General features: G+C 45.1%; 1 protein-coding gene across 4 annotated transcripts in view; it reads left to right on the top strand.

Moving 5' to 3' along the window:
- The first annotated feature begins 4,336 nt into the window (after nucleotides 1–4,336).
- The window catches only part of LOC110498741 (protein transport protein Sec24C), a 32,096-nt gene continuing 19,383 nt past the window's right edge, over nucleotides 4,337–17,049 (top strand). The window contains exons 1-8 of one of the 4 annotated variants that reach the window (XM_036955762.1): nucleotides 4,337–4,636; nucleotides 9,677–9,855; nucleotides 10,247–10,327; nucleotides 10,685–10,817; nucleotides 10,950–11,116; nucleotides 11,203–11,823; nucleotides 13,501–13,643; nucleotides 13,994–14,062. In XM_036955762.1, coding sequence (XP_036811657.1) covers nucleotides 9,696–9,855; nucleotides 10,247–10,327; nucleotides 10,685–10,817; nucleotides 10,950–11,116; nucleotides 11,203–11,823; nucleotides 13,501–13,643; nucleotides 13,994–14,062 — 1,374 coding nt within the window. In that variant the 5' untranslated portion in view covers nucleotides 4,337–4,636; nucleotides 9,677–9,695. The remainder of the gene's footprint in view (nucleotides 4,637–9,676; nucleotides 9,856–10,246; nucleotides 10,328–10,684; nucleotides 10,818–10,949; nucleotides 11,117–11,202; nucleotides 11,824–13,500; nucleotides 13,644–13,993; nucleotides 14,063–17,049) is intronic. The other 3 variants (XM_036955763.1, XM_036955764.1, XM_036955765.1) reach the window with 3 other exon arrangements.

Consider the following 17,049-nt stretch of genomic DNA (forward strand, 5'->3'; position numbering starts at 1 on the left):
AAAACACTCCACGTGTTCCACCGAAACTACACATTCCTTTGTCCCATGCCACCCTGCACACTTCGTACACCTCGGAATCTCCCTCCTACATACTGATGCAACATGACCATAACCTTGGAACCTGAAACACCGTAGTTGGTTCGGAACAAAAGCTCTTACGGGATAACTGATATACTCTAGTATGATATTATCCAGCAAACACTCAAAACACTGAGGATCCTCAACTTCAGTCGATCCACCTCTCAGGGATTATCACCATGGCTGTTTACATTCCGCCCCAAGCCGACGCCAAAAAGGCTCTCAAAGATCTTCATTGGACCTGGAGACTGCATTCCTGGAGGCAGTGTTCATTGTTGCAGGGGAATTTAACAAAAGTAACTTGAGAACCCGTGCTCCCAAATTATTGCCAACACATCGACTGTCTAACTCATGGACATTCTGCTCTTGACCACTGCTAGACGTCTTTTCGTCACGGGTCTAAGGCCCCCTTCTGTCCATGACTCTATCTTGCTTCTCCCGCCTACAAACAAAAACTCAAGATGGATGTTCCGGTGGTCAGGTCTGTACAGCGTTGGTCGAACCAATCAGAATTCATGCTCCAAGACTGTTGATCACATGGACTGAAATATGTCCCATGTCACCTCTGGAGATAATATCAATGAATACGCTGACTCAGTCACCTGATTCATAAAAAAATGCATAGATGACGTGGCACTGATAATGTCTTTAAAAACTGTTCTCGAATCAAAAACCGTGGATTGATAGCAGCCTTGTAGGAAAACTGAAAGAGCGAGATGCTGATTATAAACAGGGCAAGGTGACCGGGAACAATAGTTTGGTTAAACAGTATAAATACAACCTACGCAGATCAATCAAGATGGCGAAACACGAATAGGGACAAAGTGGAGGAGCAATTTAACAGGTTGGACACAAGGCGTATGTGGCTCCTAACGATCACAGATTACAAAAAGAAAGCCAGCCACATCGCGGTCACCAACGCCACCCTACTGGAGGAGCTAAGCCCCTTTTTCTCACGATTCGAGCACAATGACCCTGAGCTGGCGAGGAGAGCCCCCAATGACAACGTGGGTTTCACACGCAGTCTCCACAGTGGACGTATGTAAGTCATTCAAACGTGTTAACCCTCGTAAGGCTGCCGGCCAAGACGGCATCCCTAGCCGCGCCCTCAGAGCATGTGCAGACCAGCTGGCTATTGTGTTCTTGGACATTTTCAATCGCTCCCTAGCTCAGGCCACTATACCCACCTGCTTCAAGATGTCCATTATCATGCCTGAAAGTAACTGAACTGAATGACTATCGACCAGTAGCACTCCCTTCCGTCATCATGAAGTGCTTCGAGAGGCTAGTCAAAGACCATATGACCTCCTCCCTCCCCGACACACTCAGGCCTTCCGGCCTGGCAGATCCACGGACGATGCAATTGCTATTGCACTTCCCTTACCTACCTGGACAAAAGGATTGCATATATGCGGATGCTGTTTATCGACTACAGCTCGGCCTTCAATACCATAGTTCCCTATAAGCTCATTACAAAGCTCACGGCCCTGGTTCTGAACTCCTCCCTTATGCAACTGGGTCCTGGACTTCCTGATGGGCGTCCCCCAGGTAGTGGAGATAGGCAACATTAACTCCTTGACACTGATTCTCAACACGGGTGCGTCCTCAGTCACCTCCTTTATTCCCTGTATACCCACGACTGCATAGCCTCACACAGTTCCAACTCCATCATCAGAGAAGCTGAAATGGGTTAACCACACGGACACTGCGGTGAAGAAGGCACGACTGTGACTCTTCAACTTCAGGAGGCTGAAGAAATTTGGCCTGTCTCCGAGGGCCCTCACAGTGTCTACAGGAACACCATTGAGAGTATACTGCCAGGCTGCATCACAGCCTGGTACGGCAACTCCATTGCCGTGGACTGCAAGCGCTTCAGAGAGTGATACGTGCAGTCGAACGCACCATTGGGTGCACACTGCCTGCCCTACAGGACACCTACAACAACAGGTGCTGCAGGAAGCCCAAGATCTTCAGGGACCCCAGCCACCCAAGCCATGCCCTGTTCTTCCCACTTCAATAATTCAGACGCGGGCAGTACAGGAGCTTCATGGACAAAACTGGTAGTCTGGCCAATAGTTTCTACCCTCAGACCATCAGGCTGCCAAATAGCCACCACTAGTCAGCTACCTGCTCCCCACTCCCCCTATGTACATTTCCCCCCACACCCCCTCAGCGGTAGACCTTACATGCTGCTCCCCCATGGACATTTTCCCCCCACCTCCCCAAATTACTTTTACTCTGCCCCCACCCCAACGACATTCATCCCTATTGCAGTTGTTAGTATGTATATTGTGGATTTTTAAAAATTAGAATTGTAGTGTTTACTTCACTTGGTCCCCACACCCCCTCAATGGTCATGCTGCTCCCCCCTATGGTCATTCCCCAACACCCCCTAAGCAGTCTTTACTCTGCCTTCACCCCAATGGACATGTATTTATTCATCACTGCTAGTTATGATGTATACTGAACAAAAATATAAACACAATCTGCAATAATTTCAAAGATTTTGAGTTACAGTTTATATAAGGAAATCAGTCGATTGGAATAAATAAATTAGGCCCTAATCTATGGATTTCGCATGACTGGGCAAGGGCGCAGCCATTGGTGGGCCAGGCTGAGCCAATCAGAATGAGTTTTTCCCTACAAAATGGCTTTATTACAGACAGAAATACTCCTCACTTTCATCAGTTGTCCATGTAGCTGGTCTCAGATGATCCCGCAGGTGAAGAAGCCGGAAGTGGAGGTCCTGGTTACATGTGGTCTGCGGTTGTGAGGCCAGTTGGACGTACTGACAAATTCTCTAAAATGAAGTTGGAGGAGCTTATGGTAAAGAAATGAACATTCAATTATCTGGCAACAGCTCTGGTGGACATTCCTGCAGTCAGCATGCCAATTGCACGCTCCCTCAAAACTTGAGACATCTGTGGCATTGTGTTGTGTGATAAAACTGCACATTTTAGAGTGGCCTTTTATTGTCCCCAGCACAAGGTGTAATGATCATGCTGTTTAATCAGCTTCTTAATATGCCACGGCTGTCAGGTGGATGGGTTATCTTGTCAAAGGAGAAACTAACAGGAATGTAAACATATGTGCACAACATTTTAGATTGGCCAATAGAGAAATAAGATTTTTTGCATCTTTTATTTCAGCTCATATATTTTTGTTCAGTATATGTAGTGCTATTTCTATTGTTGTTTTTTACCATCCTGTGCCTAAGATTTCCACACCTGCAACCCTGTATATGTGACTACTAAACACCCTGAATCTGAATCTCTGAACACTCAATGCCACCCCAGTTATTACTATTTTCAGTGGCTCTGTTTCGGAGAGGAAAGCAGAACACAGCTCTCGTCACGAAACGTAGTACCCTCTCCATCTGTGCAGCAGACACACAAATCACCTTCTGGATACTTTGACAAAACTCAACTCCTTTACCCAGTCTGGTACCACAAATGCATTGACCAAAAGGCATGGATCCACTTTATCCATGAATCGTACTCCCACTGGGCCAGAGTAATCTCAGGCATTTTCCTGATCATTGGGGTTAGGCTCAGAAGCCTTCACCTCACCTGTTGCACAGGTTCAATTTCCCGAGAGTTTACTATCCGTCGACTGCTCAGGGTTTTTAGGACCGTAACATGTAATTATCTCTCCTGTATTTGACTAAAAGGATAAAGTATTTGGCTTGTATTTCACAGACGTCAGTTTGGGTTTGAACCTGGCGCCTATCCCGCCTCGTGTCATCTCACCCAATACTGCAAGTCACACTCCACCTGCTCATACTAACAAAACAGCTGTTAGAATTGTAAGTATATGTATGTCCCTTAAGGTCCTTGTGTAATTGTAATGTGAAATTGTACCCCTAGCTCGATTGTCCATTGTTTGTAATCAATGTATGCTTGTGTTCCCTCATGTGCTTTATGTATTGATTTGTTGTTAATACATTTTTTTTTTAAACTCCACCTGCTCATCTGTGCCATCACTTCCTTGTCACCTGAGTAGGCCTGACAAACATGTGACCAGTGACGTTCAACTCCACATGAGTGTCCCAACTGTACAAAACAAGTTACAACTTTCCAAGACAGACAGCAGATACATATTCAGTTCGGAAATAAGCAGGCCTGAAAAAGATTTAACAATTTTTGTTTAGTAGATAAGGACAGCACCATGATGAAGTAGAATCAACCTCTGAGACCAAAACAATAATATGTTAGATAAGATTTTAGGGAGATTGATAACTGCAATAGGAAACTTTATGTTCCATACACTGTTAAAGGTGTAATAAACCATAGATTTACATAATTCACAACCTTAACTTAACATCCCTGTTGTTATTGAGCGCTCAGCTGACGCAGTGTCCGGATGTGGACGTGGCAGACAGCTATCTACGACAGTTCCGGTGCGAATGTCCGCTTGGAGAGAAACCAGAGAGGAAAGGATTAGCGAAACACCCCAGGACGAACATCGGCAATAGTTTGACGGCCACTGGCCTTCGGAACCGGTTGTGAGCAGGGACAACCGATCTCTTGGCTAACTCGTTATTTTATCCAGATTTGAGGTGAGTGTCGAGTTGTATCTTGGTGAAGTATTTCAGTTCCTTTATTAAAGAAAACATTAGAAATCGGTGGTAGCATAGCTAGCTACCTAACGTCAGCAGGATACTGGCTATACGCTCCATTATTTAGCTGATTCAGTTGCTGCGAGTGCTGATTCTTGTCATGAATCAACTCCGTGTATGTAGGCCCAAAGACGTCAACTGACATGAAGGTTAGCTAGCTAGTGGTGTTTTACTCAAGGCCGTGTATAGAAGCTGATTGTTTCTCTGATCACAAAAATTGATATTGATTTAACTACCGTAGCCCGGTGAAATGCGACATGGGTTAGCTAGCCAACTAGAACTAGCCTTAGTTACCCGCGCTAGTTAACGCAACGAGACTGCTTGTCTCTAGCTGGTAGTTAAACGTTAGTTCACGGGACAACAACCTAAAATACTTCTCCTCTCTTGTCCATTGAAGTTGAACACACTTTAACGGGCTGTATAGATCAAGCAAATTAGCGGTTTGAACGATAACCAGTTGCTAAACAGACGTAGGCTATCCAATGAACTTTAGCCAGTCAGTCAGCCAGCCAGCCAGCCGTAGGTCAGCACGTTTGACAGTTTCTTCCTTCAACGGGCCCGTTACGCTCGGTAGCTAACGCTAACTGTTAATAGCTACAGTACACAGATCCAACGGTATTGTATTTCTAGCCGTGGCACCTGTTACCTTGAATTATTTAAAGAGCTGTGTCGAATGAACCCGTGTTTGTCATCATATAATAATGCTACAGCCGAGGTGGCTAGTTAGCTAAGGTAACCAGTGCAGTGGCTAGTCCTTGACTAGCTAGTAATGACTCTCAGTGCCATTACACTACACAAGTCATTGGATGAAGGCTGCGGTACGGATTTAGAAGCATAAGGACCTTATATTTTAATATTGACAAGAAAGAAGAAAAAAAATCTAAACAATAGGTTAAATTGATACACACTTAAAAAATATATATATGGTTAGGGTTCCCACACAGGTATATATTTCCATGTTACAGGATTGCTTAGGAAAGACAGAGTGGACTGCATGTGGTAATTAACGTTAGCTATCTGCTTCCTCCCCCGAACACCTGTGTAAATGCAGACTGTTGTCACCGAACAATACTGTCGGCTGAAACTGTGTTTAAACGGTGTACACTAAGTGTGTAGTTTGTGAAATTATTTTTCATGTAATATGAAAGTATAGGGATTTATGTTTCTAGAACCACATCGCAATTGAGAATCAAACATGTAAGGTCCTTGGACTAAGGAGTGACTTTAAGGGACCTTTAGTTCAATATTGGGCTAACCAGTGGCTAACCAGTGGCTAACCAGTGGCTAACCAGTGGCTAGCTAGCTAATATATGCAAATTATGTTAGATGAGGCCAGCAAGTCAATGAGTTAACATCCAGGTCAGGTCTAGGCAGACTAGGTTAATGCCTTTAACCAGATTTTTAACCTCTTAGATGTAAAGTCCCCTGTTTAGGGGACCTGTGTGGTTCTGGTACCGGTTCCGACTGTCATTTTTGCTTATAAATCGATCTGTGGACACCACAGCTTGCATTGAGCGATAGCCCTGGTTCCCACAGACACAGTAGTATATTTTTGTTGTGCCTGTGTGACGTGGGATGTGAAATATGAAAACACTGGGATGTCCCTCCTTCCATTTAATTTGCTCTTCCGACTGTCCAACTCCTGGCTGAACCTTACATCACAGCCACTGACAAAGCACATGCCTGCAATCCTTACACCAGCGCAGCAGTCAAGTGGTTTCATCACTATAGCACATTCAGAGATCAATTTGTAGCCAAGTCTAAGTCCAAAAGGCTCCTTAACAGCTTCTACCCCAAAGCCATAAGACTGCTGAACAATTAATCAAATGGCCACCCAGGACTAATTTACATTGACCACACCCCCTTTGTTTTTAAACTGCTGCTACTCACTGTATCATCTATGCACAGTCACTTTACTTAGTACTTAGATTATTTAGTACATATTTTCTGGACTCTGTTTTCTTAACTGTACTGTTGGTTATGGGCTTGTAAAGTAAGCATTTCACGGTAAGTGACAAAGAATTTTATTTGAATAAAAATAAGTCATGGATTTTTAACAAACCCTTTCTGTTTGTCAGAGATGGACGAGATTAATATTAGGTGAAAGGCGAGTTCCTGGACGAGTTCAGGAAGCCAGGCAAGAGCTAGCTCTGTGTGACGTTCAGAGGTCAGGGCAGATGTTTTGATCAAGAGAGACATTTAGAGAATTAGCACATTTTCTCTAACACCGAACATGTAAATGTGTATTTTACAGTTATAAGGGAGGAGAAAGCGTATAGTTGGTGGCTTTATAATTTGCTTGTGCTTTATTTAGAAAGCATATGTCATTTCAAGCCTTATTCAAACAGTTTTGTTGAATAGGAAATGTGCCATCAAATATTTCTTATTTTTATCACATTTCTACTGTGTACTTGAGCTTGTGTCCTCCAAAAGTGGCTACACCCCAGCAATTCAAAACTATTTTAACCAGAAAGGTGAGATTAACTTTATTGGAGTATGCAGCATTACTAGTTATTCTTTATGGCCCTCTCATGAGAAAAAATGTAATACATTTAGATTACATGTAACCACATTTGATGTTTTAAAGTTGCACTATGCAGAAATTGCTCCTCCATTTCCTGGTTTCAAAAATTCTACTAGTTCCCCTAATTTCAGTTTATTTGACAAAACAAGCAGTCATAAACGGCTGTGAGATATATTTTCCATAACCACAAATATTCTATTTTCAGCTGTTTGAAGCTGGTGGACATCTCCGAATATCTATCATATCTAACACTTAGACTGGCTTTCAATGAGAACGACAGATCTAGAACTCACATTTCTATGTGGATTTGGTTGGGTTGCCCAAAAACGAACATATTGCATCTTTAAAAGAAAGATGTGTTGTTGGTGAGGTAGCTAAGTGAATGGGTGCTCAATAGCTAGCTAACCGGCTTTTTGACAAGTGGGTGGTGTAGCTTGGCCTCTAGTGTCAGTGTACAGAGGACAGGACAATATTCTATCCATCATATGGCTGTCAGCTTGGTTATAGCCAGTCACATGATATTTGATTGAGCCTTGTGTGTCAACAAGGTCTGTCGATTGATCCTACTTGTGCTGTATAGCTAGGGTTGAATTTTGCTCACATAAAGATACATTAGGTTAGGTGTGTTTTTAAAGAAGGTGAATTGGGGAAAACCTGACCTGTTTGCCAAAATCAGATTGCCTTGTCAGGCCTGTAGTAGGGCGATGTAGGCAGGGCCAAGTGTGTACTAAGTATGGCTGGGCGATATGGCCTTAAAATCATATTTTCAACCTTACGGGCAATTTACGATATATCTAAATTGTTTTCATGTTTTCTCTAAGCTTTGCTGTCACAATTTTAAGGTCAAACACATGGCTGTCTGTGTGTAAATGGGATGGTGGACAGACGCAGCAGAAGGAAGAAGTTATGACCAAAAAGACATTAGAATATGCAGAAAGAGAATGTTTTCTGGACACATTGTGCAGGTTTGGGGCTGTGACTATTTAGCTAATGGTGCTGAGCAATTTAGTGCTTTTTGAGGTCTGTTTGGTTTCGGTTCGATTTATATATATTTTTTAAACATTAAATGCATTATGAAATAATGACACTAAAATGATTTTAGAGCTTTTTAATGGAAAATCTAAAGCCCAAAATAGTGAATATTCAATTGGCGAAACAGAACACATTCCATTGTCTCTGTCTGGTCCACATTGGGTAGACATCAATAGGAACTTAACTATAAAATAATGAAATGTTTCAGTTGTGAATATTATTGGTTTTTATTTGAATATTCTGAATTCCTTAGTTATCATCTCTGCTCAGGTAGTAGCCAGCCAGCCAGACAATCTGTTATCTCTGTGCTCCCCATACTGTACTGTCTTGGGTCATCCTATTTAGCAAGGCTAGCCTGCCTTAGAATGCTGCAGAGCTGTCTCCCAGTCATTTGACTAGTTCTTCGAAGTAGATAAGGCATCCTTTCACAAGCTCTCTCTATCCTTCTCATCATGCATTCCGCTCTCATGCAATCAGTTTAGATTAACACAGACCAACGTAGCAGGCATAAAAGTGTATCCCCCCAGAGATCTGTATAAAATGACGAGATGTTCATGTCTCCGCCCCAACAATAGGAGTTGTTGTCCCAAAGGCGGGAATGCAGGCGACAAGATTAGGTCCAAAATAAGACCATAGAAAAGCATTGGGCTTATTTTGGACAGATTTCGCCGAGAGTTAAACCTCTCGCATTGCTTCTTCCTCTCTGATCCGTCTCTGCCCGAGCCAGAAACAGGTGCAGTGGAGTATGGTCGTTGTAGTTAATTACCACATTTCTGCACTGAACTAGGTTGAATATTTGCTTAATGAAAAGAACGCCTTTCAGTGTCCCACTTAGTTCTTGACTTGATTTCTCTTGAGAATGATTCGATTTCTCTCTAGAGAAATGGTGTTGGCTCACAAAAAACCTGACCTGAATGGGACTATTTGAACAGATGTTGGTCAATTAGTAGTTTAAATGTTTCATAACTCGTGTCTTTCTCTCCACTGCAGTGATCTGACACATGATAGGTGGATGCTCTCTAGGAATTTGCTCTCAGATCGTTCACATCGGCACTGATGGAGAGAGAAATGAGAACGCTATTGAGATGGAGCCCATGTCTTAGGTGTTGGCCCGGAGCCCTACAAGTACTATACTGACTCCAGTACACAGGGGCTGGCCTGGTTGTGCTGAGTGGGCATATTTTCCCTCTAGGGGAACCTTTATGGATTCTACATCAACCTTTTTTTTTTTCTCCCCACCTTGACTTTTAAATTCTTCGGCTCAGATAGCCAGGGTTCACTTCCAACGACAGGGCACAAAGCAGGGCACGCCCTGGAACTTCAAAAGATCCACGCTGGCCCAGACTAGTATTGTTAGGGCAGTGAAGTCAAAGGTATAAATCAAACCCTGCTTGGAGTGCTAAATGCATGTTAACCTCTCCCAGCTCCAGGTATGAACTGAGAATGAATGTGAACCAGCAGACTCCCATGGCGTCTCCGTACGGCCCGCCCCAGCCTGGCTATGGCCAGCCCAGCTACGCTCCCCTGGGAGGGGGCTACCCTGGCCCCTACGGACCCTACAACGGGCCCGCTGCAGCCTACCAGCCTGGGGCTCCACCACAAGGTAAGTCTCTCTCTTTCCTTAACCCTAACCCACCTCTTCTGTCTCGCAAGCGACTCTGTCTCTGTTTCTCTCCCTCCTCCCACGAGCTGGCTTACAGTCTGCAAGGTAAAACTTGTCTCTGTCACTCTTTCTCTGAACCCATCGCAAAGTCCACCCCCTGCCTTTCCCACCATTGTTTTCTGGCAGCTTGTGTGTGTTTGGATGTGGTTGCTTGTAGTGTGAATGCATCAACAACCATAGGGATTCTAGTTGCTCCTACTCCTGTTTGTGTGTGTGTGGAGACCTGCGTGAATAAGCATATTATGCGTGTATGTGTTCCTCCATTCCCCCTGGCTTTCTACATTCCTATTCTTGCCTCTGTACACTGTCTCTTTCCTTTCTTGTCTTTCAGGTTACTCTCCCTATGCCAGTTTTCCCTCTAAGGCTGTGGCAGCTAACCCTGTCTCTGACCTGTCCTCTCCTCTTGACTTAGGTAACTGCTCTCGCTCGCTCTCTCTCTCTCTCTGCCGCCCCTCTCCCCTACCTACATGCTTCTACAGCCTGCTGATCATTTGGTTGAGAGCAAGGGTTCCCATGGCCCACTTGAAGTTCAAAATCTAAGGTTTCGGTTTCTCACCTGAGATGACTAGCTTCAGGATGACTCATTTGACCAACGAGTGGTGTGAATCTATGCAGGTTTTTCTGTCTGGGAGTAGGCCTAATCATATCTTTAACGTTGATGACGTAATGGTCATCCTAGCTGATCGTTAGGACGTTCTGAATGCCATCCGCTGTGCTTCAAACCTGTGGTCATTTGCAGGCAGGTGCCTAACTCCCCCCTCTCTCTCAGGACCTGCCAGAGGCCCCCTTACCTCTGCCCCCCGTCCAGTCTCCACCCCCCAGGCGTACTCCCAGTATCCCCAGGGAGACTCTCAGAACGGACCCCCACCTATGGATCACTCTATGGCCCAGCCAGCTCACAGGTCAGACCACACACAGACACACACACACACACACACACACACACACACACACACACACACACAGTATATATAATAGACAGCGTTGTATGTGTGTGTGAAGGTGTGTATGTGACAAGTTGTTTGTGTGTCCAGGTCGCCAGTGTCTCAGCCATATAGCCAAGGTGCTATGAACTTGTCTGGGCCACACCCCTCCTACTCCCAGCAGTATGGTGCTCCACCCCCCATGCAACAGGTTACCAATCAGATGTCAGGGATGCAGATCGGGTCCGGTCCCCCCACCTCTGTTGGGCCGGGATATGGTAAGAAATGGATTGATTGACGAATTTCGTGCCAAACTTTGCGCCTGCTAAACACAATCCTAGTTACCTGAATTTTCTTTCTCCAGCTCACCATCCCAGCACCCAGCCTCCAATCAGTGCTGCATACTCCTCTGCAGCCCCACCCTCCTATACGCAAGCTCCCCCATTGTCTGCTGCCCCCTCCCAGCCTCCCCCTCCCAGTGAACCTGCAGCCTCCCAGCCTTACTATGGTGGCCCCCCTCCCCCCCAACAACAACCATTCCCCTCTGCCCACCATCCCTCCCAACCCTTCGTCTCCTCCTCTCCATACTTGGGCCCTCCCAGCCAACCTCAGGCCCCTCCAGTCTCCCAACAGCAGTCCTTCCCACCTGGCCCCCCTGCTCAGCAACCCTTCCCCAACTCTGCCCCTCCTCCAGTCTCCCAGGCCTCCTACTCTGGTCCCCCTCCTCTCACCCAGCACTCTTTCCCTCCCTCCTCCCAATCTGGCCCCTTCCCACCCATCTCTATATCCCCTTCCCAGTACCCAGGTCCACAGCCCCAGTCCCAACCCGGACCCCCTCCCTTCCACTCTGGGCCCTCTCCTCGAGGCCCCGTTCCACCCCCCTCCATGTCCCAGCAGCAGGCCAATCACCTTCCCCCCGGCCCCATGCAGCAACAGCAGCCTCCTCAGCCTGGCATGCAGGGAGGATACCCAACCCAGCAAAATGGTGAGTACACCATGTTCAAACCCCTGTTCATCTTCTGCTAGACCACTAGCTTGCTTTTGGCAAGTCTGGAGTTTTTGTAATATAATGTATTTGGCAGTCAGAATGGATGTGGAAGTCAAATGTCATTCTAGTCAAATCAATCAAATCTAATGTCATTCTAGTCAAATCAATCAAATCTAATGTTATTTGTCATGTGCTTCGTAAACAACTGGTGTAGACGAACAGTGAAGTGTTTTACTTACAGGACCATTTCCAACAATGCGGAGTTAAGGTAATATAAAATAAAACATAGAAATAGTGACGCTATGAATAAATACATGGTGAATAACACGAGTAAAAAAGAACATGGCTATATACAGTATACCAGTACCAAGTCAATGTGCTGGAGTACTAGGTAATTCAAGTATATATGTACAAATAGGTAGGGCTAAAGTGACTAGGAACATAATTACAAATAGTTTGTAGACTGCAAATTGACCGCAAGAAGCCCAAACAGAGATGTTTCCCTGAATCATAATAATTTAAAACTGTTCTTACATTTGTATATGATCACGTCTCTCTACTATGCGTGGGAATTCTTGGGAACAGATTTCTTAAATTGAAGTCACTTGGAGCTGATTTATGGTGTTTTTAGTCTTTGTTCAACAATAATAAAATGAATAAATATTTATTATTTTTGCTCAAATTTGGGGGCCAAATAAACCACCCGCGGGCCAAACGTTCGGGCCTTCCTCTGACAACGCCTGGTATAGAGGTCCTGGATGGCAGGGAGCTCGGCCCCAGTGATGTTCTGGATCTTACTCACCACCCCCTGTAGCGCCTTGCAGTCGGGTGCTTTGCAGTTGCCGTACGAAGTGGTGACGCAGCCCTTCAAGATGCTCTCAACGGTGCAGCTGTAGAACTTTTTGAGGATCTGATGACCCATGGCAAATGTTTTCAGCCTCCTGATGGCAAAGCGGTGCTGTCGTGCCCTCTTCACAACTGTGTGTGGACCATGGTAGTTCCTTAGTTATGTTGACATGGATAGAACTTGAAGCTCTCAACCCGCTCCACTACTGCCCCATCAATGTGGGTGGGGGTGTGCTCTGTTTCATGTAGTCCACGATCAGCTTCTTTGTCTTCCTGACATTGAAGGAGAGGAGGTTGTCGTGGCACCACACTGCCAGGTTTTTTTCCTTATATGCTGCCTTATCGCCGTCGGTGATCAGTCAGTCCTACAACCGTTATCGTCAGCAAACTTAATGATGTTGTGTTGGAGCCGTGCACGGCCACGCAGTCGTCGGTGAACCAGGCACACAGGAGGGGCCTAAGCACACCCCTGAGGTCAGTGTGGCGGATGTGTTGTTGCCTAGCCTTGCCTCCTGGGGGGTGGCCCATCAGGAAGTCCAGGATCCAGTTGCAGAGGGAGGTGATAAGTCCCAGGGTCCTGAGCTTAGTGATGAGTTTGGAGGCGACTATGGTGTTGAACTCTGAGCTGTAGTCAATGAACAGCATTTACGTAGGTATTCCTTTTGTCCATGTGGGTGAGGGCAGTGTGGAGTGCAATATCAGCTGTGGCTCTGTTGGGGCGGTATGCGAATTAGAGAGTGGGTCCAGGGTGTCTGGGACGTCACGTCTGCCAGCTAATGAACGTAAGCCCACCCTGAGTTTATAATCGATCAATACTTTCTTCCTCAGGTGCGTTTGGGCAGCCTAGAGGGCCCCAGCCCGGCTATGCAGGCCCGCAATATCCCGGGCAACAGAACTACGGAGCAGGCCCTGCCCCTGCACCCGCTCCCCCTGCACAGAAGAGACTGGACCCTGATTCCATCCCCAGCCCGGTAAGGCACACACACAACCCGTCCTGGTAACACATGCTCACTTTATCTTGTGATAGTGTATTGGTGATAATGATGTTAGGTATTGGACTGTATGTTGTGTGTGTGTGTGTGTGTGTGCGCGCAGTCTAACAGTTTAACCCAGTCTGTTGAGCATGTGCATCAAACACAGATGATTTGCTTGCCTTCTCTCTGAGGACTGACTAATCTATAACCAATAATCACAGAATCAGTCAGGGAGCTAATAATCCTGCTACTGAGTTATTTACGTCCTCTTCTCTCTGTCCCCTGTTTTCTGTTGGTTTTGTTTGATTTGATAATTTGCTGGACAAATCTCTGTTGTGAATGTAAAGCAAGCGTCTGAGCTGCCGGCTGTGCAGAAATCGAGACATAGAATAGATCCAGACGCTATCCCCAGCCCAGTAAGTCCTGTCTACCTCCTAACCCCTATGCCCTTCCCCTTAACCCATTATCCTTAGTGCTGAGCGATTAAAAATATACGATATAACGATATCGTCACATTGAATAATTATAATATAGGTAACTGAAATGTGTTTATTTACGTTTTTTAAATAACTAATTGACCGACATTGGTTCAATTATTTGAATTCCATTTGTTTTATATTTTTTTCTGAGCTCGATGTGCTATATCTCTATAAAGATTTCATGTTGTCCAACTCATCATAGTTAAGCACAGAAAACGTTGCAATTAACTACAATGACCAGAATCCAATGTGCCTCCAGCTGCCTGTTCTCATTGGTTCTTGCCCCAGGCAAGCCTGTGGGTCCAGCAGAAAGACAAGGAGAGGAAGAGCGATAGACACGAGGGATAGAGAGCAGTTGCTTAGGTATCTCTACCTGACAATACATCTAATTGATTGATGGTTCTTATTTAGCGGTCTTAAACATATTCACTATGTGGTCCAACTCATCCCAAACCATCTCAATTGGGTTGAGGTCAGGTGATTGTGGAGGCCAGGTCATCTGATGCAGCACTCCATCACTCTTCTACTTGGTCAAATAGCCCCTAAACAGCCTGAAGGTGTGTTGGGTCAAAAACAAATGCTAGTCCCACTAAGTGCAAACCAGATGGGATGGCGTATCGCTGCAGAATGCTGTGGTAGCCATGCCGGTTATGTGTGCCTTGAATTCTAAATAAATCACTGATGGTGTCACCAGCGAAGCACCATAACACCACCACCTCCATGCTTCACGGTGGGAACCACCCATGTGGAGATCATCCGTTAACCTACTATACGTCTCACAAAGACGCAGCAGCTGGAACCAAAAATCGCAAATTTGGACTCATCAGACCAAAGGACAGATTTCCACGGTCTAATGTCCATTGCTCGTGTTTCTTGGCCCAAGCAAGTCTCTTCTTCTTATTGGTGTCCTTTAATGGTGGTTTCTTTGCAGCACTTTGACCATGAAGGCCTGATTCACACAGTCTCCTCTGAACAGTTGATGTTGAGATGTGTCTTTTACTTGAACTCTGTGAATCATTTATTTGGCCTGCAATTTGAGGTGCAGTTAACTCTAAATAATATGTCCTCTGCAGGTAACTATGGGTCTTCCTTTCTTGTGGCGGTCTTCATGAGAGCCAGTTTCATCATTAGGCTTGATGGTTTTTGCAACTGCACTTGAAGAAACCTTCAAAGTTCTTGAAATGTTCCAAATTGACTGACCTTCATGTCTTAAAGTAATAATGGACTGTCGTCTCTCTTTGCTTATTTGAGCTGTTCTTGTCATGATATGGACTTGGTGTTTTACCAAATAGGGCTATTTTGTCACAACACAACTGATTGCCTCAAATGCATTAAGAAGGAAAGAAATTCCACAAATGAACTTTTAACAAGGCACACCTGTTAAAGCAGGTGACTGACTACCTCATGAAGCTGGTTCAGAGAATGCCTCGATGACAGCTTGACACTCTTTGCAAAGGGTGGCTACTTTGAAGAATCTGAAATATAAAATATATTTAAATTTTTTAACACTTTTTTTTTTTTTTACTGCATGATTCCATGTGTTCATCTTTTTTCATGTTTTCACTATTCTACAATGTAAAAAATAAAGGAAAACCCTTGAATGAGTAGGTGAGTCCATACTTTTGACAGGTACTGTATATACACAAGTAAGCTGCCCCAGGTCAACCGTTTAGGAGCAACAATGGCTCAGCCACGAAGTGGTAGGCCACACAAGCTCACAGAACGGGACCGCCGAGTGCTGAAGCGCTTAGCGATTCAAAATTCCCTGTCCTTGGGTGCAACACTCATTACCGAGTTCCAAACTGCCTCTGGAAGCAACGTCAGCACAATAACTGTTAGTAGGGAGCTTCATGAAATGGGTTTCCATTGCCAAGCAGCTGTACACAAGCTTAAGATCATGCGCAATGCCAAGCGTCGGCTGGAGTGGTGTAAAGCTCACCGCCGTTGGACTCTGGAGCAGTGGAACCGCCTTCTCTGGAGTGATTAATCACACTTCACCATCTGGCAATCCGACTGACAAATGTTTTTTTTCACATGCCAGGAGAGTGCTACCTGCCTCAATGCATAATGCCAACTGTAAAGTTTGGTGGAGGAGGGATAATGGTCTGGGCTGTTTTTCATGGTTTGGGCTAGGCCCCTTAGTTCCAGTGAAGGGAAATCTTATTGCTACAGCATACAATGACATTCTAGATGAATCTGTGCTTCCAACTTTGTGGCAGCAGTTTGGGGAAGGCCCTTTTCTGTTTCAGCATGACAATGCCCCCGTGCACAAGGCGAGGTACATACAGAAATGTTTTTTTGTCGAATGGTGTGGAAGAACTTGACTTGCTTGCTCCGAGCCCTGACCTTAACCCCATCGAACACCTTTGAATTGGAATGCCGACTGCGAGCCAGACCTAATCGCCCGACATCACTAATGCTCTTGTGGCTGAATGGACGCAAGTCCCCGCAATAATGTTCCAACATCTAGTGGAAAGCCTTCCCAGAAGAGTGGAGGCTGTTATAGCAGCAGGGGGGGACTCCATATTAATGCCCATGATTTTAGAATGAAATGTACAGCAAGCAGGTGTCCACATACTTTTGGTCATGTAGTGTAGATGGCTGGCTGCTACTACCTAAGCACAGATGATATGATGACTTGGAATGAAATAGTAAATCTTCAAATAAAGTGAGAGAAAGGTAATCCACCGTTGAATAAAGTAATGTGAGAAAAAAATGCTTATTATTAAGTGATAAATGTAATGGGCAGTCTGCTCTCATTGGGGTTTCATGAAATAGTCAGCGTACTAAAAATAAATGTAATTTACAGTGCATTCGGAAAGTATTCAGACCCCTTGACTTTGTCCACATTCTGTTACGTTACGGCCTTATATTCTAAAATAGATTTTTTTTTTTTTATTCTCCCCCCTCATCATTCTACACAC

This window comes from Oncorhynchus mykiss, chromosome 20 (genome assembly GCF_013265735.2).
Source record: "Oncorhynchus mykiss isolate Arlee chromosome 20, USDA_OmykA_1.1, whole genome shotgun sequence".
Lineage (NCBI taxonomy): Eukaryota > Metazoa > Chordata > Actinopteri > Salmoniformes > Salmonidae > Oncorhynchus > Oncorhynchus mykiss.